At 46.4% G+C, this 25022-nt stretch overlaps 1 protein-coding gene across 6 annotated transcripts in view; it reads right to left on the bottom strand.

The window, feature by feature from the left end:
- Positions 1-25022, bottom strand: part of ADGRD1 (adhesion G protein-coupled receptor D1) — a 172153-nt gene that overhangs the window by 122866 nt on the left and 24265 nt on the right. For 2 of the 6 annotated variants that reach the window (XM_070275547.1, XM_070275549.1), the window contains exons 2-5: positions 20435-20924; positions 20308-20344; positions 10803-10886; positions 6331-6453 (exon numbers count right to left, since the gene is read on the bottom strand). In XM_070275547.1, coding sequence (XP_070131648.1) covers positions 6331-6453; positions 10803-10886; positions 20308-20344; positions 20435-20500 — 310 coding nt within the window. In that variant the 5' untranslated portion in view covers positions 20501-20924. Of the gene's footprint in view, positions 1-6330; positions 6454-8501; positions 8598-10802; positions 10887-20307; positions 20345-20434; positions 21097-25022 lie in introns of those variants that run through there. The other 4 variants (XM_001494181.6, XM_070275548.1, XM_023647350.2 and 1 more) reach the window with 3 other exon arrangements.

Below are 25022 nucleotides of genomic sequence, written 5' to 3'. Positions count from 1 at the left end.
CATATATGAGAAGCTTCTTCCGTTCTCAATTGTCTCAGTTCTTCTGACGGTGACAGCAGAAAGTCCATTTATACATAGCTGCAGCTGCTCATCCCCATTTTAACAAAAAAATGCCACATCTCAAATTTAGCCTTTGGGGGACAATGATCCCCAGGGAGAATTCGATAACACAGGTGTCTCCTACTTATGGGAATTATTATTGGTCTTTGATTCATGGGAGTGACAGAAAGTTTCCCTTTCGATTAAATCTAAGTGGGTAAAATTTAAAGAAAAATACTGAGTATTATAATAGTTCAAGTGGTAAAGGTATATGGTAAAAAATTATAAAAGGGGTTTAAAAATGAGTAAAATTTAAGAATCGCTAGTCTTAAAAAACATCCTACCATTATTGGAAATTTAGATAATTGCATCACTCAACCTGAACCAATTAAAGTAAATAACCCACCCTTGGACTTATTCCTTGGCATAAACACCATCCTGCACTGCTGTCTGATAGTCTGTGTTGCGTAAGTTGAGTTAAGGGGCTGACACGCGATTTTAATGTCCTCACATTAGGACAGTGAGGACAGAATTATGTCTGGCTATACAAGCTTCCTTGGTACAATTTCCAAGCGATCTACTATCATCTGTTGTCAAATTGTGCAGAGCCAGGAGCTGAAAAACACGAGGAGAACGGCTCAAAAGACTTTCTTATTCATCCTAAAAATCACGTAACAATTGAGGAGCACAAAGTTGGGCTATGTAGGGCCGACTGTCAATAAAGTAGACCTTACTCTTAAAGTAGAAAAGTTAAAAGGTATCAACTCCATGGCCCAGAGCCAACTGCCTTCTCTAACAGCATCTGGTTTCGACTTGACAAAGACGAGCTGTGGAGATGGTGAAGCTTCAACATTAACATCCAGCTCCATGATTAGAAGATGAGGAAGTGACAATCACATTAGGTGGGAGAAACGATACAGCAAAGAGCGAAATCTGGAGGGAAGAAGAACCGAAAGTCACAGTGATGGAGAATCTGGGTAACAGAAAAGACCCTGGTGGGCGATGAGGATTTCCGTCTTCAGCCATATCTGTGGGAAATGGTAGGAGACACGTGATGTATGAAACGCATGGGAGAGACACACGGGGTAGTGTATCTAGACTTCAGTGTGACCACAGAGGCAGTGCACTCAGAGCGCATCCAGCCAGGAAGACCGCGTCCTGAGTGACACAGCCACGCGGCTTCATGAAGGCAGGGAACGTGCACACACACACCCTCTCGCAGATCAAGCCTTTTGTATATCAAATACTCATTTCCACCCACCCCCAAAAAGGCTCTCTCCTACCTCCTCCTGAAATACTGGGCAGCAGGACTGTCTGTCATTGCCCCATCTGATAGAAGACATGCGGATAAGAAATGGCTCCCGCTTCTCTTCTCACTGCTCTTTAAGAGAGGACAATGCAAGCCATCATGGTGACTGGCAACTGGCCTTCAGTCTCTGCAGGCGAGGCACTAGAGAGTGGTGGAGACTGCAGAAAGGCGACTATCAGACCTTTCCAAAGGGAAGTCACCCCTCGGCTCTAACCAACAGCTGCCTGTGGGCAGGCAATATTGCTGGGTTCCCTTTTTATTAAGAAAAGTCAGAAGTGTAGATTTTGGGGGATGATATTTTCTCATATGAATTGGATATTAACTTTGAAAAAGACCCTTTAAATACTATAAGAGGCTCTGTTTCTGGAAACGTAGTGAGCTAGGATGTTTGGATCCACTCATCCCACTGAAACAAGTTAGAAAGCTGGTGAAAGGACAAAAACTGAGAGAACCAACGTAACGCCCCCAAACAAAACCCATTTGTGGGACAGAGTCAGCCCTGGCCAGTTTTGAGATGCGGTCCGTGAAGACCACCTGGAAGGCCTTGCCAAAAAAACAGATTCCCAGCCTCGCCCGTGGAGATCTGGAGTCAGTAGGTCCTGGGGTGGAGCCCGTGAACTTCTGTTTTCAGTGATCTCTGTAGCTGACTCTGCTGCCCACGGTGCGTAAATGATCCTCTGGGACACACTGCAGTAAGTCACTGTGTATCTCTAGACATGTCTTGCTCTCCTCTGGGCCTCAGTTTCCCCATCTGTAAAATGAGTGTGCTGAATGAATACTTCTCTGAGGCCATCTGCTCCACCATGCTTTCCAATGTCCCCGTAACCCCAGATCGGAAGAACACAGCAGCTGGATCCATGCCCAGCCTGTATCTGCCAGACCCCTCTGGAAATTTCTATCCTGAAACTCAATCCTGCAAATATGTTAGCATTTTGTTGACAGCTTTTTGAATTTAGTAACCTAATGTAAAGGGTAAAAAAGTCGTATCAAAGCTGAGAGGAAGAGAACGTGAACAGTGAGATTTTCCAGCTGCTGTTGCAGAGCCTTCTCGGAGTCTATAGGCAGTGGAAGTTCCAACGCACGAGAGGAACAACGAAGCGCATTTACCGAGGGAGGAAAGGTAAAGGCGGGAGTGACACAGGAAGCCTATCTTCCCAAGACGAGCCGAAGCAGAATGAGAAGTAATGGGTGGGAGTTACTCACAATAGAATTTAGTCCAATATCAGAAATAACTTTCTAAACGTCAAAGGAGTGCAAAAATGGAATGGGCCCCTTTAGCAATGGTGAGTGCCTCATCAAACTCTTGATGGAGAAGAAGTCAAAGGGATTTAAGCTTCAGAAAGATAGTTTGATAGACGGATCGGTTCAATAGATACGTATTGAGCATCTATAGTGCTGATTTTCATCCCAGAAACGACAGCAATGACCAGGACAGACGTGGTCCCTGTCCTCGCGAAGCTACAGGCTGAGTAAGGAAGACGGGCAATGCCCGCAGGCCTTTCACTGATGCTGCCGGTGCAGAGAGGAGTGAGCAGGGAGCTTCGAGAGCAGACAGAGGAACTCCCCTGGTCTGCAGCTCGTCCTTGCAAACGTAACACTGGAGCTGAGCCCTCACGGTCTACAAGGTGAGTGAAGAAGGTGCTAGAACTTTCCAGGGAGGGGTCCTTCCTACTTTGAGTTTCCCCGCTTTGTGCTCACTGGTCATGGGAGCTGAGGGACAGACATCTTGGTATTTAAGGCACACTGATTGTGTTAATGTTCAAGAATGGCCAGACATCCAAACAGCCTTTTTCGCTCAAAAGCTTCCTGCATTTGCACCCAGTGTGCATGAGAACGCTTCCCCAGAAGGAACCATTTGCCAAAAGGCAAGAACCACAGTCAGCTCACGGAAATGAAGGAAGGTGGAAAAGCAGGTGGAGAAAAGCTCTGGGCAAGGAAAGACGGCAGCGGAAGAGCTGGGAGTGGGTGGTCTGGCAGAGAAAGAAGATTCCATTTTCTATCTGAGAACTGAGAGGGAGACAGCTATTGCTCAGATGTTTTATTCCTTTTTGAAAAGCTCAAAGTCCAACTTTGTCTCCTAAAACATTTCTTTCTTTAAAAAATCAGCTGAGGGGCCGGTCCCGTGGCCGAGTGGTTAAGTTCACACGCTCCACCTTCAGCGGCCCAGGGTTTCACTGGTTTGGATCCTGGGCGTGGACACGGCACCGCTCATCAGACCACGCTGAGGCAGCGTCCCACATGCCACAACTAGGAAGACCCACAACTAAAATATACCACTATGTGCTGAGGGGATTGGGGGAGAAAAAGCAGGGGGGAAAAAAATAAGATTGGCAACAGTTAGCTCAGGTGCCAATCTTTAAAAAAAAAATCAGCTGAAAATATGAACAGAGACCACAAGAGAATTTGGAGCTAAGAAATACGAAAACAGTTGATCTTTTGGACTGGGGGTGGGGAGCATCTCTCTCTTTATTCAAATGTTGGTTTTATTTTTTTAATAATGGGTTATAAGTTTGTGTCCACCATCACCACTAAAAAAAAAATGTAGAGGAGATCAATGTGTCTAAGAAGGATAATTCAACGTTTCCTGCATTTTAATGCCTCACAATTTTCATCATATATAAATACCACCTATATTATTATTACGAAACACTGTCTTTAAGTCAACCCATTTTTAAAGCTTACCACTTACTGAAGTCCTGTCCTAAATAATATCTATGAAAACACATTTGTGATGAGCTATTTGTGTTAAAATAAAAACAGAACCATTAATTTTTTAATTGTTCCACATGCCCCTGAAATCATCTCGCACCCTTCCTGTGTGACATGGATGTTAATTTGGAAAATGCTGGACAGACCTTCCCATGAAGCCAAAGTTCACAGCTCTTTCCACCGCCCTAAGCTGCTGTCGGTCTTGTTTTTTCTGAGAACGATGTGAGTTAATCCACGTAATGGGATTAGATAGCAACTGTCATCTAGTAAGCCCTTAACAATCGAGGGTCATTATCACGATTAGTCCAACCAGGTCAGCCCCTGTCAGAGGGTCAGTCTCAAAGCGGGCAAACTGGTATTCTCCTTAGGACAATATCCCAGTGAGAGAAGAGAAGTGTGGAGACACACACAGGGGTTATCAACCCACGTGGCCTCTCAATAGCTGGGCCAACCCGTGCCAGGAATACATTAGTTCTTTTAGTCTTCACAACAACTGCACGAGGAAGGCACTTTTATTGACCCATGTTACAGATAAGGAACGTGGACTCAGAGCTTAAGCGGTGGCCAAGGTCACCATAGAAAGGACTGGAATGCTGGCCGTCTGACCCGGGATCCCAAGCTGTTAAAGTGCCTTGTGTCCCACTGGCTCTAGATTGAAAGGGTGGAGAAGGCCATGCTGACCCAAAGGGTCAATGTCCATTATGATGGGGTCACCACTGTTGTTCCGCCCAATGTGGGGGGCGGATTTCTTGAGAGAATCCAGAAATCCTTACTTATATGGGAAACGTTTCTATTTTTCTATGTTGGTAGCTAATTGAAAATTTTTAACTCGATGCCTGCCAAACCAAGCACAGCAGCAGGCCCAGGCAGCACAGAGGCTCCAGGCTGTGATCTCTGAGTTCAGGCAGAACTTTCTGATAGCTCTGATTTCCAATAGCCATGCTTCCCCACTGGGCTCATCACTGTCACCCCCAAAGGCTGGTGATCCGGGACAGTCCCCAATCCTCGGCATCTCTGAGACCTTCGCCATTCGTATCCCACATGAAATATACTCCAGTCCGTAGCCGAACTGTGGAGACACCTTTCCTCGGAAGAGAAGCAATCCCCGGAGTCTCAAGCGAAACTCACACTGAGACTCCCGTGCCTCCCTGAGCCGAGGCGGGAAGGGCGAGGCCCGGGCCCCACTGCCCCCGGGTTCCCTCGGTCCCTGCCGCTGAGGCGGGCTTGTTTTTAATTTAGAGGAGTAAACAAGTCTGGTGTGTTTACAGGACTGCTTGAACTCGGGAACAGCTCAAACGACGGATTTATAAACCTGGCCGTGGTTTTGGACCTCAAAACCATTTCTTAAAATTCTGGGTTCCGCAAAGTCCAAAACGTACCCTCCCACATGTTTTCGGCTTGCAAAACTTTTGTTTATTTTTTTGGGATTTAGTCCCTGAGTCCCAGAGTCGTGTACAATGAATTCATCACCATGATGTTTTCAAGGATGTCCAAAACCCCTTTGAGCTTTCAGAAAGGCTTACATTAAACTTCTTTATTTTTCCTAGAAATAAAATTTTTAATTTTGCTTACAATAATGGAACTGGAAGGCTTGAGGCCGATTTGGACAGCAGAGTACAATTTCCCAGAAAGTTTTGAAATGTGGCTCAGATGTCCACGGTTTGAAGTTCAGATACTAGAGCGCAAGTTACTTTCCACAGCAAAAAAAAAAAAAAGGAATAGATTCCTAACTCGTCTCTTGCATGTATTTGTTGCATCCATGGTTTTATTCCAAGCACAGGAGGAAAGCACTTGCCAATGCAGCTCTCTCCACCGACCCCCAGGCTCAAGGGCCGCGAAGGAAGCAAAGCCGTGGCGCCAGCCTTAAAAGGCCTGCCCTGCCCAGACCCGTCGTCCACACCCCGCGGCCAGAAATAACAGCGCAGGAGCCACACCATCAATTCACTTCCCACACACGCCACAGCCCCGGCCACGTCCCATGTGACAGCGCTGTGTCTGTTTTTTAGGGAGGTTTTTTTTTTTACTTTGCTTTACGAGATTAAATATTTTGATCTCAAAGACAGTGTTTTAATTCTTAGTCTCCAGAGCAAGTCTCCTGTTAGGGTGCTGGGTGCCTGCATCCCATCTCTTGCCTGCCCTCAGACCCATGGGTGGCATTTACAAGCATTCTGCACCTGAGCAGAACTTCACATTCACGTCCGCCAGGGCCGGAGGAGCAGGTGCCAGCCAACAACGAAACGCATTGGAAAGAACCCCAGCGGGCGCGCACTCACCCTCAGGGCCGCACTGGGCGGGGTTGCTGAGGCAGGAGGCGTTGTACCGGCTGTAATACAGCAGTGTGACTCCTTTCTCTTCTTTGAAGTAAATGCCCTTGTTGACCTTTCCTTCTACGATATCTGAGGACGAAGAATGACAGCATCGTGTGTTAATAATCTTATGAGATTAAAAGTCTAAAGACATGCCAGACTTACAAACAACTTATATATAAATACACTGTATTATTGATATTTACAATACATTTATATTTGATATTTAATTATTAACTAAATTATAAGCAATGTATAAGTTGTGAATGTTAAATATTAAATTAATATTTTATCATATTAATATTTTATCATTAATTAGTATTATATTACTGTATAATATGAAGAATACTATAATGATAACATAATTATTATATTTACCAACAGTTGAGTTACCAGCAGCAATGTGATTATAATCCCTTACTGTCCTAAGCTTTAATTCCGTCTCCGTGCTCCATGAGGCCTCCCCACTGCCATCTTCACACTGAACTTTCCAGCAAAACAGCTGGATACAAGTTTGAATGTAAACTACAGCTGAACTCCCTCTCCTTTTGAGTCTTAATTGAAAGCCCCGAATCCTAGACATGGGGACCCATGAATTTTTTTTTTTTTTTTTTGAGGAAGATTAGCCCTGAGCTGACTATTGCCAATCCTCCTCTTTTTTGCTGAGGAAGCCTGGCCCTGAGCTAACATTCGTGCCCATCTTCCTCTACTTTATATGTGGGATGCCTACCACAGCATGGCATGCCAAGCGGTGCCATGTCCGCACCCAGGATCCCAACTGGCAAACCCCGGGCCGCTGAGAAGCGGAACATGCGAAATTAACCGCTGTGCCACCGGGCCGGCCCCTCACGATTTTAAAAGAATCTATTTTCAGACTCTAGGAGGAAAATGCAGAGTTACGTTTCAGATCGTCCCAGAGGAGCCTGCCAGCGATAAGACTGAGGGCGGCAAGTCCTGGCTGGGACACACTCTGTCATCATTTTGTTTTGTTCTATTCCTATAGCAGATGTACCTGATGGTGTGAGTGTGAGGTAAATGGTTTACAGAATTGATAAGTGGAGACTATAAAAACCAAAAGTGATTAGGAATTTATTGTTAACTGGGGTCAAAGTCGCCTAGATACCTTCTCTGCCGTGTGGGCACGTGCCTGGGGCTTCCACCAGCTGAAGGTGTGCAGAAGAGCTGATGGGGTCCTCCGACCTGACCACTACGCCAGCTCGGGTTGTCCAGCAACCACAGCCATGTGGAGAACCGGCTCGAAGGTTCCAGTGTGCCTCCTCACTGTTTGCAAACTCCATACTTTTTTTCTATCTCATTTATTGCTGGGGGAATCCATATATTACAAAATTAAATGGACAACTAGCAGTTGCATAATTGAGTTAGGCTGTATAAACCCCTAAACCAGATTGCTTGATTGGAAAAATTAATTTTGGAAGCCAAACATTTCACAGTTGAAGCAATCAGGTTCTGTGTTGAAAGAATATCAAGGAATGTCACCTAAGTGATCTGAAATGACTCTCTATGCTGCTCTGATAGCAGCCACAATCGCTACCGTCCCTTTTGCTTTGAGCCACGTAGGGAAAACAGGAACCATATGGGCTCTGGGGGTTATTAAATAAGATAATAATTTAACCATGACTCTTGAGAGTGTGTGTTTTATAAAACAGCTTCTAATGATTACCAAAAAATTCCAGCTACAGAAGAAACGCTGATTTTAATATTTGTAAGAGATCAAATTTTTGATGAGGTATTTTTAAATCAACTTTAACTTTCCATTCAAAGGGCATGCTTTTCCTCTCCTGAAGAATATAATCCATTTAAAAATCCAAACAATTTCTATTTTTAGAAAGTGTCTCATCTTCTGTGTGTTTTGTTCTGGAAAGAAGCAGCTGGTTTGGAAGATCCTGGTGGCGTGAAAGCTCATTTGCACCCCCTAACATACTGGCCTCAGTGACACTTCCTCAGACCTAACTCGAAGTAGTTATTTCAATACCCTGGATCTTCGCGGTTTTCTTGCACATCTGCTCATTTTCTAGCCAAGATGAGTGAATTTATGGAGGAACAAAGTGAACTGGCCTTTAAATTCATTGTAGATCCCAACTCGACAGAACACAGAACAGAAACACACAAGTGCTCACCTACAGTCGCAGAGAAATTTGAGTAGGCAGAGTCATTGGTATATACAAAGGTAGAATTATGGGAAGGAAGCACAGTGAGGTTGTGGGTTCGCAACGCTGGGTGGAACGACAAAAGAAAAAGCACAACAAATGAGTGACACAAAACAAATGGAACCAACATATCTCTCAACTCAACATGCAGCAAGAAGCGTTCCTCTCATCCAATGAGCATCTCGGATTTTCTCTTCTGACCTCACCTCCCTCCGACCTCCACCCCCTCAGTCAACCTCATGGTCAACTCCAGTGGCCCCGTTCAGTCTCCAAGCTAGGGCGTGATTTGAATTCGGCCACACACGTCAGTTCCAATTTGCTGGCTCCAGCTCCCCTCCAGATACTTAGTTGAGAGATATGAAATTGAACTTGGCCATAAAATAGCCTTAACAAAAGGATTAATGGTTGTGATGTCACGAGAACTGATGACACAGAAACACAGCGTGAAAACAACTCCATGATATGATAACAAATGGACGAAACAACAGAGAATTCAGCAACAAATAACACAGCTGCACATCCACAAAACAACTCCCAGAGCTGCTCCACTGTCTCCAGCAGCAGCATGTGCTCATGGAGTCGATCCTCTTTTTTTTCTTAAGAAGCCTGTAATCGAATTGAAATAGACCAGCATAGCATTATACCATAAAGAGTGGATCCAACAGAAAAGAGCAGTGAAGCCTCTACTGTTCGGGTGTTTGGGACAAAAGTTAATATAGTTAGAGTTTTCTGGGAAATGAGTACATTGGGAGAACAAAATTCGACCACAATGTAATTGTATCTGAGGAATTATATCATCTTATAAGAAGAATTTTTCATCAGTAAAGATCCTCAACCAGCATGTCACTGGTTTAATCACAACCATGAGTTGAGTTGAGGGCGTGAGGAGAGAAATCCAGTGATGGTTATTCATCCTCTCGTTTAAAAGAACTCCTAAAATGCTAGTGTCTGCGCCCTAGACAACGAACTATTTTGAAATGTATTTCCACTTGGTGGAATGATCCCCTTTCCAAGGCTTTAAAATAAAGGCCCTGAGAAAAGAAAGCTAGATTATAACCAGGAGAGGCAGTGCACTGTAACCCGAGCTGGGCCTATAATCAGCTTCCACAGGGATGTTGTTCCTCCCTGCAGGGCTGACTGTTTGGAGAAAATGTGGAGCTTTAAGACGGTTTTCAATTGTGGTCACCGTCACCACCAGCTATGCAGGCGAGCAGGAGGTGACGCTGACAGAGGGAGAACGGCATTGCACACCAGACAGCACCCCCGGGGAAGCCCCTCTAAGGCCCCCAGCAGCACAGACCAGCTGTAATGCTTCTCATTTTGCAGATTTTAAGGGAAACGTTCTAGAATCTGAAGTGGCAATTTACGGCCGCACATGAAGTCACAAGAATAAGGAAAATGCCAGGGTGCTGGTGTGGGAAGCAGAGTGATCAGCAACATGCAGGGTTTCTAAAGGACTTCGTCCCACAGAACCGCTACAGACACGGTTTGAGCGTGTGCTGGGACGGCTGTGCGGGAAACCCCTCACTGTATACATCAGCCGCTTGACATAACTCAGAGCAAAAAGGAAATAAAATGTTAAAGCATCGCCATCTCTCAAAATTAATACTTTTAAGAAGGTTCTTATTAGAATGGAAAAGAAGTGTTCGGGGAAAGCTGAGGGTTAAACTCCTTCTGGCAAATGTCAGAACTGAGTCAGTTAGGGACTCTAGTTTCATGGAATTGGGGACCATGGGAAGCATCTGAGGTGATGTTTGGTCTTTTCAAAGGGGCGCTGCCGTGATGAGCAGGGAAGCTGACTGGCAGCTGGGGTACCATTCCTGAGTGACGTGCGACCCCTGAACATGTGGGTTAGTCTCAGTTGCCACAACCTTTGGCACTGGCTTCAAAAGGGCCCTGTTTGGACAGGCATGTAGATTATGTCAGTTTTGCCTAATTAGAAAACATACATCTGGACTCGTACGCAGATAGATCCATCACCTACAGTTTAAGCTTAAAACAGCTGCTTCGGTTTTAAGGTTGCTGGGCAAAATGTGCATTTTAATAATATTTTGAATTCTAAATTCTGTCCTTCAATCATAGAAATATATAAAAGTTCTTGTAAAATACTTCACAACAACAATGACTGGGGGGCAGCTACACAAATGTTTGTTAGTCCCCATCGTCCTGGCTTCAGAGCAGATGCTGTTCACATCTGTCTCTCCTGGTGGCCCCTGATGCCCCAGAGCCACCCACTCCTCTGCCTCAGTCATCGTCACCACACATGTCTACCTCCAGTTGTATCCTGAAGCTCATGGATCCCCTCCACATTTTCCAACGGCCAGTAATGGGAAGCAGAAGCCAAGACCTCAAACCCTTGGGGGGAAAAAAGAATAAAAATGTTAAATCAGCCTCAGGAAGGAAAGAGGTAAAGACAAAGAACTACTTACCATCTACATTGTGATCTGGGGGAGAGTGAAGATCACAGCGACCACAGAGGGTATTAAAAGGCATATGAATAAATTCAATCCCCACTCCTGGTTAAGAAAAAACTCTTAACAAACTAAAAATTTAGAAATATTGCCTTAACAGGATAAAATATGATAAATAGGACTCGAGAGATACTTTTTAACCAAGGAAAACAAAAGCCACCCTGCCTTGTGGTGCCCCACTAGAAGCAGGCCCATTATTGTCAGGAAAAGACAAGCACCCCCATTATCCACCATTACTGAATATTGTGCTAGAAGAGATACCAATGCAATCAGACAAGAGAAAGAAATCAGGTAGGAACAACTTTTTTTTTTTTTGAGGAAGATTAGCACTGAGCTAACTACTGCCAATCCTCCTTTTCTGTTGAGGAAGCCTGGCCCTGAGCTAACATCCGTGCCCATCTTCCTCTAGTTTATGCATGGGATGCCTACCACAGCATGGCTTGCCAAGTGGTGCCATGTCCACACCCGGGATCTGAACCCGAGAACCCTGGGCCACTGAGAAGTGGAAGGTGCGAACTTAACCACTGCGCCCCTGGGCAGGCCCCTAGGTAGAAACAACTTAAAAAGAGGAGGAAACCAATCCCAATATTGTGCCAGACACTGTGTGAGTGCCTTTACCAACCCTTCCTCATTTCATTCTAACGATAATCTACAAGACAACTGTGGCCTATTTGTAAAGACAAGGACTAAGATGCTTCCTCGGAAACCACCCAGCCGGCCGGTTTCAGACGCGATGCTCATATATAAGAATTTCTAGGTTTGGTCCCGATCTTTCCATTGTCTCTGCTGCCTCCATACTAAAAATTAATCTTTTCAGAACTTCCTTTCTGATCCTTGTTCTTTGAGCAGACATAATTTTGTGCAGATATATTATTTTCTATTCTGCTCTTCCCACTTCAGGCCATATGAATTGCTTCATTTATTTACTGCCCTCTCGCCTTCCTAATGGAGCTTGGGGAGCAGGCCCTGGAGGGGCTGCCCCACCACAGACTCAGCCGTTCTCCTAACGAAGCTTCCCTGGGCTTCGTTCTCCACCATTAGTTCCCAGAAGTGGAAATAACAGTCCAGATGACTCAATAATCATCAACGGCCCCAGATGTCTGCCAGATCACAGAAAAGTCAAACTTAATAAAGTAATCTTTGTGTTATTCATAGTAACAAAAATTTTTAAAGAGGAGATAATGTGATCATTATTTTCAAATGATGTATGCCTGATAATCAAAATGAACAACTATTACCAACAAGAAAAGAATTTGCTAAACGAAAAACTGTGACAAACAACGAAAGAATCTAGTAAAGAGGCTGACACAGATTTAACATGCAAATGTCAGTCGCTTCCCTGTATTTAAACCGCAATGCTAAAAAGTAACAGGAGAAAAGTTCTCATTTATAAATGTGGCCAAGATAGAGAAGACATTAAAGAAGAAAAGAGTAAGAACTGTACCCAATTCTCAACAAGAAAACAATGAAATAATACTGAGGCATGGAATAGGATCCTTGAATAAATGAAGGGCTTAACCTATTCCTGGAAAAGAAAATGCAAAATCATAAAAATATCAACTATCTTTTAGGTAATATACAACTATCGGGAAATTTGTCATAAGAATGCTGAGAGTTTTATGTGTGAGAGAAAGCTGATTATGGAGCTTGCATAGAAAAATAAATAATCAAGAATAACCAACAAAATCTGGGGAGGAAACAGCAAGGACAGTGAGGGGAGTAGCAAGAGCAGCTATTAGGATGCGTCTCAGAGCCGGGAACAGAGACAACCTGGTCCCACATGTGAACAGACAGGTCAGCGGGCAAAACCCATGAACCTTCCCAAGCACAAGGGAAATCTGAGTTTCTGATCAAGGTGGTATTTTAAATTAGAGGAGAAACGGTGTTCAACAGAAGGTATTAGAGCCCATTAACCGTCTACGAAGAATCAAGCTCCCCATCTCACTCTTTATACCACAGCAATTTCCAGATGGATCAAAGTTTACACGTAACAAAATAAAATATAAAAACTTCTGAGGAAATCAGGTTATAAATTTGACTATATAAGTTTCTTAAATTTCTGTACAGAAAAATAAATCAAGCTAAATCAAACCAGGGAATGATATGTATAATGCATAGGGCAGAAATATGCTGATTTCTTTTTAAAGAAATGTAACAAATTTATGATATTAATAAAACTCCTATTATTAAGAAAATTTAAACCAACAGAGTACTGGGGCAAAGGACATAAAAAGAGAGTTCAAAGAAAAATAAATGCAAATTATTTTTAAATATATGCAAAGACGTACAACCTTGCTCATAATTTTTAAAAGCCTGTTAAAACTACAATGAGCTAGCCTATCACAGCTCACAGCTCAGACTGGCAAGTAAAAGTAGACACACTAAGTCGGCAAGCTCTACCCTTTTTCGGTGGGATTCAGATCAGCATAGCCTTTCTGGAGGGCGATGTGGCAGGACCCACCCAAATTTTAGGTGCACTTTCCCTTAGATCTCATGATTCCACTCGGAGGAATTTATTCCAGGATACACTCGCATGTGTGATCAAAGACCTGTGCACACAGTATTTCTTGCTGATTTTTTTAATAGTATGAAAAGCCTGCAAACCACCTAAACCCTCACCCACAGAGGGTTGGCTAAACCAATACAGAACAGCTATGTGCGGGACTGGCCTGGACCGGGGCAAATGGTGAGGCTACAATATAGGATGTTCTCTAAGTTATGCTGTTAAGTTAAAAAAACCAAGGTGAGAAAAAAAGGTGTGTACTATGAACTATTTGTGTAAAATACAGTTGTTCAGCGGGCAGGGAGGGAGAGAAGCAGAGAAATGGAGAGGGAGAGGTGTTTGCACGGATACCCTGGAAACTGATAATGGTATTTTTGGGGTGAGGAAATTGAGGAACTCGGTATGAGGAGGAAGAAGAAGATTATCGTTTCATTATCTTTCTGTTCTATTTGAATGTTTGGACCAGTAATCCTTTAAAAAGCATGTTAGGACTTTTCTTTCACAATTGAAATGACCATAGGTGATGTCCATACTAAACTTTCAGATGAAAATGGAAGCATTCCATCTCATATCTGAACTTCCGTCTACAGGGTGCAAACATCTAGACATGTCCAGATCACTGGCTCCATTCTTCAGTTTGCAGCTGTGGGGCCATCTTTTCAAAAGTGTTAAGTACATGAGTCCACATGTAAGCCCAGTACAATGCTGTTCTCTAACCTGGCCTAAGGACAGGTAGGGCTCCAGCCACCTGACCGTGCACAGCGCAGAGACACGACTCCCGCGCATGCCCCGTGGGAATGGTCCACTCTAGTAATACAACACTGAGAATCTGAAAGGTAAACATCCAAAATACTCGTTTTCATTTCCACCATGCTTTTTTTCCCTAAAATCTAGGATATTCATTTTGAAGAGGGGAAAATACCATTGACTTATTCAATTCATCTGAGGAAAAAAATTGGAAGAGGAAATAACATCTGTTGTACAAAGAACAGATGTTGTATCTTCAGAATCCTCATCTTCATAAAATAAGCCCTGTGGATAATAAATCCTTTCTTATCCTCTCCATTTACAAATGGCTACAGTTCATCTTGGGCAGAAACGCTCAAGATGAGTAAAGAGATGCCGTCTCGTTCACATGGAAAGATGCACCCCGCAAGCTAGCCAGAGTCCGCAGCGTCAGTGATGAGAAGAGCAGCTTGGGATCCGAGGGGAGCCTGCTAGTCCATGTCACTCACTGCAGACACAGTAAAACACCCACTCAGTTGCCCCAGATGGCTGGTAACTAGCAACACTGAGTTAATCCTACAGACTGGAAATAAGGAATGGAGGGGTTGCAAACTGAAATATCCACAGGGGCCAGAGGCCATGAGGAGTTCTCTGGATAGAGCTCCGGATGATGTTCATGATGGTTACCAGCCTGGAAGGCAGAGGCTAAGCAAAACAGATGCTGGAAACAAACAACTCGTGTCACCCCAAGTTGTACTCTGCGGAGCAGAGCTGTGGCCAGTTGGAAAGTGTGTGTCCTGCCTAAAGAAAGAAGCTGCTCTCCAGGGCAAATCGCTGTGGCTCTGTAGGAAGATCCACCCAGTGCTGTCAGGGCCGCCATTTTTATAGCAAAGTCAGAAATCCAGATGTTTTAAATTTGAAATCTCCCCAAATTTTAATGTTAGCAATTAAGTTTCTTTAATTAAAACACTGTGATGCCAGCAAGACATGCCAAAGAACTAAAGTCAACACACAGATCCCCTTTTACAACCTAAGTAGTAAACAATCCGTAGCTCTATAATGTCAATGGAACAAGGAAATCTCCTTTGGGGAATAAGACGCTCTAGCTATTTCCCCAAAAATAAGGTGGCCTGCGATCTCCTAGTTATATGGTCATCCTGGTTTTCACCAGATAAACTCTCATAAGGACTAAACATCTGCTCAGACAAGACAGCAAGCCAAGCGATAACACGGCGCATTCCGGGACTTCAAAACATCTCCCAGCCGTAAAAAATAAAACAAGAGAGAGGGCGTTTTGCTACATCACCGCAATTATAAATCAGCTCTTCAGGAATAATTTCTCGTCCATATTTAATGTTTCATTGGCTCAGTTTGGTGAGAGAGAGGGAGGGAGACAGGAGGACCAGCACTCAAAAAGATAGTCAATAAAACCTTTCATGTCTCCTCTTCAGCTTTCCTGCCAGACTCCCCTCTGCTGCCCCTTCCCTATCCCTTATTCGTTGTGTCAGTAAAGGCAAACCCTTCTCCTCGAGCTTGTGTAGGAAAATACCTCCCCGGTGTCCCACTGACCGGACGTCGCACAGAGAGAGGTGGTCCCCTCCAGTCATCAAACTGGTCCATCTGTCTCTGTCTCTGACACCGAGCTTACTTCCGCTGCAGGTCTTGCCTGCGGTCCCCACTGCCGGAAACGCTCTCCTCGCCTGCTGCATAACCCACTCTGTCACTCCAGCCTCAGCCCAACGACAGCCCTCTCCTCCGAGAGGCCTTTCCTGATGGCCCCTGGTCACCACCACGCGCTCCTTCTCCCGACTGCTTTGATTGCTCACGGCACTCACTCTTAGTTGAACCTTCCTGCTGGTCAGTGTATTTGCTTGTCATCTGTCTCCGGATCTGACTCTTTGCGCCTGGAGTATAGAGACTTTGTCTGCTCTGTCTGCACCGTATTCCCGTGTCTAAAACAGGGCCTGGTGTGCGTGTGTGCCAGAGATCCAGATGTTTGCATTTGAACTCCCCCCAAAATTTTAATGTTAGCAATTAATTTTAAAAAACTATATAGGTGGAATGAATGATGAAATGCAAGAGTGAATAAATGAATGAATGAACTTAGAAAGACTATACATATATATATAATTCTGGTACCCCCACCCCCGAAAAAAAATCTCTATTTGCCAAATTTCCATTTGTTCAATAGGGTCTAAACATTATTTTTTAAAACTTCATCATGAGCACATTTTTCGCACTAGGAAGTTGAAGAATGAAGTTTCTGCCACGACCTAGTGGTTCTGACAGCTGTGTATAAACTAGGTAACACTATGTTGGTGACGGACGTTAACCAGACTGACGGTGGGGATCATTTCGCAATATATACAAACATCAAATCATTATGTTGTACACTTGAAAATAATATAATGTTGTACATCAATTATATCTCAATTAAAAAATAAAAATAAAGGGAACAAACTATTGATTTACACAGAAAAAACCACTATGTAAATATGGGGAACTATCATTACTCTAATCAGCTGCTGTGGCCTCCGGGACCCCTAACTAGGGTGGTGAGGAGAACTGCCTGATCTCCTGGAAATGGATTGCAACCAGCTGCTCCACGACCCTGGAACCTTCTGGAAACTTATGGAAAATGACATGTTTTTTTAAAGTCCCCTTTGCCTCATTACAAAAGTTATCTGTAAAGGGCACATTTTTAAAAATGACCTGCAATTTCTTGGCCAGTGCCATTTAGATTTATCAACCATTACAGCTTCCTCACATTGTCCTCAGGGAACAGGCAAGAAATGGGGCAGCCTGGAGCAGAGAAAAGGTGTCAGATGTGGAGTGAGGCTCCCACTCTCCCCTCTCCGGGCCTCACCGTCATCACCCATCGAATGGGGAGGTGGGCCAGCCAGCCTCTGCGGCTCCCTTGAACTACAGCGTGCTATGATGTCTGCAGATGACTATCCACAGCCACACGTAATGCAAAGGCTCAAAACGACTGGACACTGGTTTTCAATCATTTCTAATACCAAACACCTGGCAAGTACCTAGTTACCTGGGCTGGTGTAGACAGACTGACCAGATAACCAAGCCGGAACCTCTCCCTGGGAGCTGAAACGATGCAGACTGGCTATCACTACTGGTTCAGCTCCCCAGATGACCAGGAAATCTTGGACTGACGGCACAGAGTCCAGTCAACAGGTTCACTGAGCATCTACCAAGGGGAAGGCGCTGTGCCAGGCGTCACAGTGAGGAGACAGGAAAAGCTTACTAGTCCTATTAGAACCTGAGAAAGAAAGTTTGCTGTGGTCCTGGTGGCCAATAGGCTGGCCTTCAAAGACTGGGGTTCAGCCTATATTGGGGACCCCTGCTTTAGGTTCACCTAACATCCTGTCATACCTCCCTCACTGTACTGACCACTCTGACCACTCTGTGCTGTTTTCAGTAATCTCTTTATGTGTCTGTCTCCCCAGCTCCCTCCAAAGCGTGAGGTCCTTAGGTTACCACCGCGTCGCACAGGCACGGACTCTGGGCGATCGCTGACTCCCTCCGACAGACACGCTTCTGCTCTGCGGTGGGAGAGCCACTGCTGTTTGGAAGGGTTGTTGAGAGGATCACACAGAATCTACATAAAATGCCCGAGACGCTGCCGTGTCGGCACTCACAATTGCCGCTTAGTGCTCCTCGGGATAAAACGCTACAGTCTGTAAAGTTATTCCCACACCGATGGGTATTCAGGTTGTTTCCAAATTTCTCCCCATTAGGAACAGGCTCTCTGCATGGTCACTGTGCCCACGGGCGGACGCTCTTGAGAAGAAGTGCCGGGATCCAGGCTTTCTGCACGGGGGCCCCTCCTCGGACACTGCAGGCCTGATCGGCCAGAAGCCGAATGAGGGAGCCCTCCTAGGTGCTGATGCTACATGGACGACTCGGGGCCAGGTGTTTCCATAGGAAAGGGGGCTGAGAGGAGTCCAAGATGCAAGAAGAGAAGAAAAAAGAAAAGGACTGGAGGAGGAGGATGGAGACGGAGAGGAAGCGTGACAGGAAGAAAACGGGAGAGAAAGAGGAGGGAAGGAAGGAAGGAGGGACGGAGGGAGGAAGGGAGAATGGGAAGAAAGAAGGGAAAAAGGGAGAGAGGGAGGAAGGCAGGAGGGAGGGAAGAGAAAAGCAGAGGAAGTAATAGGGTTTCATCCACATGGGAAAAAATCACCTAAGTGTTCAATAAACGTTAGTCTTCATCTTATTCTAAAAAGGAAAGAAGGAGAGAAGAGAAGGAAAGAAAAGGTTGAAAGAAAGTGGGGTGCGGGAGGATGAGAAGAAAGAGAGCCTGCTGGAGACTGGGCACGCAGACAAGGAGGAACGCAGCGGCCGCGGAACGTCGGTGGAAAGATGTCTTAGAGCCGAGGAACCCAAACGCCCTTTGCCTTAGTTTTCTGCACAGGTATCCATGTTTATTGCTTCTTTTTGTAATATTTCTATTATATCAGGATTATTATTTCTCTAAGGTAGTTAGTTGATCAAGCAACTTTTTTTCCACCCTAAATTAGGACATGGAGAGAGAAAAGCTTCTATGTGGAACAACGACTGAATTCAAACCCTCCTTGAAGCTGAGGGTCAAGAATGCATGTGGACGCATGTGGGTGCGTGTGGATGCGTGTGGATGCATGTGGACATGTGTGGATGTGTATGGCGAAGGCCCAACCTGGCAACACCTCACAGCTTCCTGTCTAACCCTCAGCGCGGCCGGGGTTCCGGGGGCCGCTGTGTCCGCTCTGCCTGACAGTCCTGGGGTACCACACCTTCCCTCTCCCCGAGTCCCCCTCTACTGCAGAACCAGCATGAGCTACAGGCCCGGCATTAGCGAGAAGGGGACGGTCTCACACACACACTCTCTCTTTAAAGCCATGCTGGACGATTTCCTTCTTTCAAGCCACAGAAACCCTTTTTCTTTCTTTCAGAATTTTGGCTGAGGAAAGGGGAGCACGCGGAAATTCACACTTTTTTCGACAGAAGATTTAATTTGAACGTGTGGATGCAAGAGAAATGGCAACACCTCAACCACTGAAATTGGTAGGTTGAGGCAGCAATGACGGTGGGAATGTCCTAGCTCTGTGCTGCGTCACCAGAAAGGGGACAGAAAGGAGACAAAATCCACCCCCACGTGTAACTACACCCAGCGAGGTTCTGGCGCTTCCATCAGACCAGGGCGTTCTCCTAGGACCTGGCTCACCCGGGATGGGGCCCAGGAACGCCGGCTGTGCCCTCAATTTCCAGTTGATCCTTAAAGGCTACTCCCTGTGAAGGTGGAAGGACTGCTCGTGGTCACAATTGGGCACGTCCACCCAGACTCCCTGCGGCTCTGAGTCGGAGGCTGCCCACCCACAGGTCAGGGTTTGTTCTCGTGGCTCCCAGGCAAGGGTGTGGGGACATTTGTATGGGGCCGCCAAGGAGCAAACGGGAGACAAGCATCAGCCAGGTGAGGCCCCACTGCTCCCTGCCCATGTCAACCACCTGTGAGAGTGACGGCCTCGTGACTCCTCTGTCCTCCCGAGGAAACCTCAGCATAATGCTTCTAGACTGAGGACTCGAGATGGCAAGGCAAGCAGGCGCAGCCGGGGGCCGAGAGGTTTTCTCCTGCTGCGACCTCAGTCGAGGCTGCAGGAGCCAAGGTCCCAAACTCAGGATGGTGACAGAATGGATGCGACGGAGCCGTGAGGCTGACCGGCTGAAACTCTGTCAGCTCAAGGGAATGTGCACTGAAGACACAGGATGCGAGCCAGAGAGACAGGCAGAAGTTGTTCAACCCTGAGAACATCATATTTCCTTAATCACAAGGTTTCAAATGACCAAGAGCCAGAGGCTGCTGGGCGCAGAGACCTGCTCCTCCAGCCACAGCTCAGAGACACTGAAGCCGGACGTCGGGAACGAGCAGAGCGGCCAGGAGGGCAAGCACCGCAGGGCAGCAGGCTGGGGCCAGGGGAGCCCAAAGCCAGGCCACTGGGAGAAAACCCATAACCTGCTTCTAGATCCCCACGCCGGGCAAGAAGGGTAGGTGGTGCACGGGACGAGAAGCAAGCTCCCTTACCTGGGTGGGCCTGTGACCTGGAGTAGGCTCCGTGCACCTGCACACAAAACACCACATGGTGAGACACACTCAGGAACACGCCCAGAAGCGTCTAGTCCACCTGAGCACCGCCACCCGGGGACGTTACCTGAAAGTCGCAGTAAAGGAACAGCAGCCAGGAGTGCCAGCAGCAGAGAGGCGGCAGCTGCCGCATGGTCTGTGCCGAGGTTAAGACGCGATCGCAGCGAAATTCCTGAGGGTCCGTGACAAAGTGTGCCCTCTAACTTCCACCTCCTTGGGAAAGGGACATTTTCACAGGTTCTGGAAAGAAAAAGTCTGTTTCTCTAAAGTTGGTGGAACTCAGCCGTCCTGGAGAGTTAACGGGCACTTCTCGCTTGTCTCCAAGCTTGGGAGTCTTCAGGGATCAATAACCACATTGCCATTGCGAGGACCAGACCAGCCGTGGGAGGCAGGGAGGAGAAACCCAAATCCCAGTGGCCGTCCTGCAGGGCAACGCAGATCCGTGCCTGTGCGCGGAGGCAACGCGGGCGCCCGGCCGCCCGTCACTGTTTGCCTTTTATTTCGTGAGTTTTCATTTGTCTCCATCCAGGTTTGGCACTGGCTGTCTCTCGGTTTCCCTGAAGTGGGAGAGAGCAACAAGGCTTTAAGGGAATGCCGTCCTGGAGCTCCCGCCCGCTCCCGGGCTGGAGGGCTCGCTGGCCAACCCCTTCTGGTCTGACTCAAGCTTACACCTCACCCGCCCTCCCACCGGCCCTCTGGGTGGAGAGCAGTGATGTCAGGCTCTTCCTCAAACTTTGTTCTGTTCTGCTTCTCTATTTATATCCGTCGCTGCTGGGTCCTTCCTGGGTCCTAACACCAGTCTGTTAAGAACAATCAGGAATATCTTCAGGATCGTAGGTTCAGAAGCAGACCCAACAGACGTGGGGTGTGTATATAGATTAGGTGCTTTCCAGTCAGCACCCTCAACGTCAGCACAAATACTAATAAACACAAAATGTACAACAAACCATAAACTCCGTTTAGAGCTGAGTTTTGTTTGCCCAAAGAATGAAAGAAGGTGATAAATGGATGGAAAAAGAAAATAAACCACTCTCGCGTGCCCTGCGCTGAAGTGCTGAGCACGATTTTCTCTTTAACCCTTTCAGAGTGAATGAAAGCTCCAAGATTCCTTACAAGGTGCCTGTGTAATTACACCGAACCCAGCTCACTGGCAGCTTCCAGGACAGCGTCCTCAACGTGATAACAGAGTCAAACCCTAGCCAGACCGTGCCTCAGTTTACTCAAGACCAAACGTTTATCCAATCCACTCTAAATACATGTCCACACACATACACGATGATAGTCACGGCTGTGTGACAGACAGACGCACCTCTCCAACACTTACTAGCTGTGCGCCCTTAGGCGAGTTACTGAATCTCTCCGTGTTTCAAATTCCTCTTCTGTAAAGTGGGGGTAATAGTTCCTACTCCATCAGGTTGTCAGGAGAAATTAGATAATACATATAAAGCTCTTATAAGAAGCAGGGCTTGCAAAATACGTAGCACTCCATAAATGTTAGCTATGATTATTATTGTAAAGCAGAAAATAACACCCATTAAACGTTAACTGATATTACTACCTCCTTTGTCCTGGCTTTAAATGGGAATAGAGCCCAGAATCCAAGTACCTCCTAAGGAGGATGAGAGAACGACTTCCAGTCTCCACGGGGGAGAAAAAAAATTGATGCCAAAACCTGGTGATGATTTTTAACTCGTGCCTGCAGCCCACAACCTCCCCGATGGTCTCATAGCCTGAACCTCCTAGCATGGTCGCAGCAGGGTTCCAGATAATTCTGTGAACTCTTTCCTATCTCGTGGTGCTTGAAAACCGTGAACTCCAGATGCACGGTGCTGTTTGCAACACGACCTTTACCCCATCGCTAGGAGTGATCCACCCCAGAGAAAACTGCTTTATAGCCTTTCCTCAGATTCCCAGTCCCCGCTGCTGCCTCCCCCTGGAGCAAAGTGGAAGATGCGTGAGGAGCAGCAGCAGGTGCAGGTTCTTCTCAAGGCGGGTTAAACAGATCGCTAAATACATGTGCACCATTTCCAAGTCTGAACAAAGCCATTAGGTTTCTTTTTCAATCATGAAAATTATCATCAGATAAAGGGAGGCGCCCCAATTCAGTGGCAGTAATAAAAACTGGATATAAAGCAAATTAAGCAGAATCTGCCCTTCGGGTGTCTACACTCCCGGATGGACTCACTTTTGATCTCAGTCCCAGACCATGAGTCTGCGCTAACTCACACCCCTCACCTCTCCTTGTTCAGAGGCAGAACCGAGCCCGCCTTCACCGAAAGCAGCATTTCCCAGAGTGTGGAGACTTTGGAAATGCGCTAGGGGCCGCAGGGCCAGGACGCCAGCATCTCTTTATGCGCCTCGCCTCCTTGCCTCCTTCAGGTCATGCCCAGACGGCAGCTTGACATTGAGGCGTCCCCTCCCCAAGGCTCCTGCCTGTTCTGTTTCTCTCCATGTCACTTTTCGCTATCTGACATCCTTTAGACCTTAAACGTTGGTTTCATTTATCGTCAATCTCTCCTCACCAAGATGTAAGCCCCGCATGAGCAGGGACACTTTTCTGTCTTGTCCACCCCGTATCCTCACACCTAGAACGGCGCTAAGTATTTGACAGGTATTGAAGAGTCAACATTCAAACGATACTTTTTGGAATGAGTAAGTGTGTGGTTTACCTTAAGGGGTGGAAAAAATTGTTATGCTTTGGTAGAAGTTTATCAGGTTTGTACTGAGAGAGACGTTAATTAAATATTAAAAACGGGACCTTAATGTCACTTTTACCTAAAAAACAAAGTCGCACTCGTAGAAACAGTAGAATGGGGCTTGGGCCGGGGGTTGGGGAGACGGAGAGGCTGGTCAAAGGGACAAACTCTCAGCTGTAAGATGAATAGTCTGAGGCTCTAACGTGAGGCGTGGGGACGGCAGTCGGTGACACGCATGGTGTAATGGAAATTTGCTAAGAGAGCAGCACTTGTGTTCTCATAAAAAAAAAAGATAAATATGTGAGGTGAGGTGACAGATGTGGTAACGAACTCGATTGCAGGAATCCTTTCACACATCGATCACATCATCACACTGCACACTTTAAATATACTATAATTTTGTCAATTACACCTCAATAAAGCTGAAAGAAAGAAAAGAAAAGGGGCCTTAAATTCCAATTAGGCTCTATTCAATAATTTTTTACAGAGATGAAGCACAGTGTGAAGCCAGCTGAAAATAAGGACCTAACTGGATTATTCACGCAGCTGAATCTGGCCTGTGCCCAGAGGAGGAGAGGCGGGACCCCGCGAAGAACGCTGTGGAGTCTCCCAGATGCTGAGGAGTTGGATGAGCTGAGAGGACGATGAGTTCCCACTGCCTAATGCTTGGGACGGCCCCGTGGCCGAGTGGTTAAGTTCACGCACTCCGCTTCAGCGGCCCAGGGATTTGCTGGTTCAGATCCTGGGCACGGACATGGCACCGCTCGTCAGGCCACGCTGAGGTGGTGTCCCACATGCCACAACTAGAAGGACCCACAACTAAAATATACAACTATGTACTGGGGGGCTTTGGAGAGAAGAAAAAACAAAAGAGGAAGATTGGCAACAGATGTTAGCTCAGGGCCAATCTTAAAAAAAAACAAAAACCAAGAGAAAGTCCCTTTAGAAGTGAAAAAAAATCAATGTCTAATTCTCAACCTCCTAACTGCACTCCCCCACCACGTGGCCTTCAGTAAACAGTCACCTTTGTGAGAAGCTGCAGAGGGCACATGTCCACACGTGCCCCCACTGACTTTCCAGGTGGATGGACCCAGGGAGAGCAGTGCTTCTCGAGCCATGAGTGAAGCGGCACACACAACACACAGGCACTACGGAAACTAATGGAGTCAGAGAGTTTGGGAGACAAAGTCACTGAGGATGTGACATGAAGGAGTTGGGGAATTCTTTCTCTGAAGGGAAGAACATTCCGGAAAGAAGCTGTGGAATGGGCTGCAGCCCCAGATGCGGCATGGTGTGTGCCATGGGCATATGCTGCTTCTGCCGGCCCGGACTCCCTTTTCCCCTCTGCTGATAGCACATGACTCTCTTTGGAGAACGCTTCCTTCACCCACCTAGGTGCCTAAATCAGGACTGCAATATCACGGTGGGCACGGGGCCAGTGGGGACATTCATGGCGCCTCCACGCCACAGGCCCTGTGATTGTCCAGAGGTGTGCAAGTGACCTGCTTGGTACTAGTCAGTGTCTTCCCTGAGATTAGTACATTGACCTTGGCAGAGAGAAAGCTCCCCTCCCTGCTGGAGCTGCTAACTCAGACTGATCTCAAATTAAGGCGGGGGATGCCCATTTTTCTCACTACAAAGACAAGAATTACCTACAGTAGGAAAAAAATGGGAAAACAGCAGTAAGAGATTTGATGATGGCTGTTGAGGCCCTGGATCCTGCTATACCTAAAGCCAGTTTCACTGATAGGCACCAATAAATTCACGTTTTGGCTCAAGCAGCTTTGAGCTTGGTTTCCATCCCTCGCAATTAAGAGTCCTGGTCAACACAACATGTTGGAGGAGCCACAAGTAATCTGGCATTCAATGAAGCATAGGCATGAGAGGGGAAAGTGGCAGGCGCGGAGGGAGGCTGGAGAGCCAGGCGACGCTCCAGTTTGCTGGCCTGCATCCTGGACA

The sequence above is a fragment of the Equus caballus genome, chromosome 8 (genome assembly GCF_041296265.1).
Source record: "Equus caballus isolate H_3958 breed thoroughbred chromosome 8, TB-T2T, whole genome shotgun sequence".
In the NCBI taxonomy this organism is placed as follows: domain Eukaryota; kingdom Metazoa; phylum Chordata; class Mammalia; order Perissodactyla; family Equidae; genus Equus; species Equus caballus.
The sequence above is the reverse complement of the archived record's forward strand: the minus strand, read 5'-3'. Positions and strand labels throughout refer to the sequence as shown.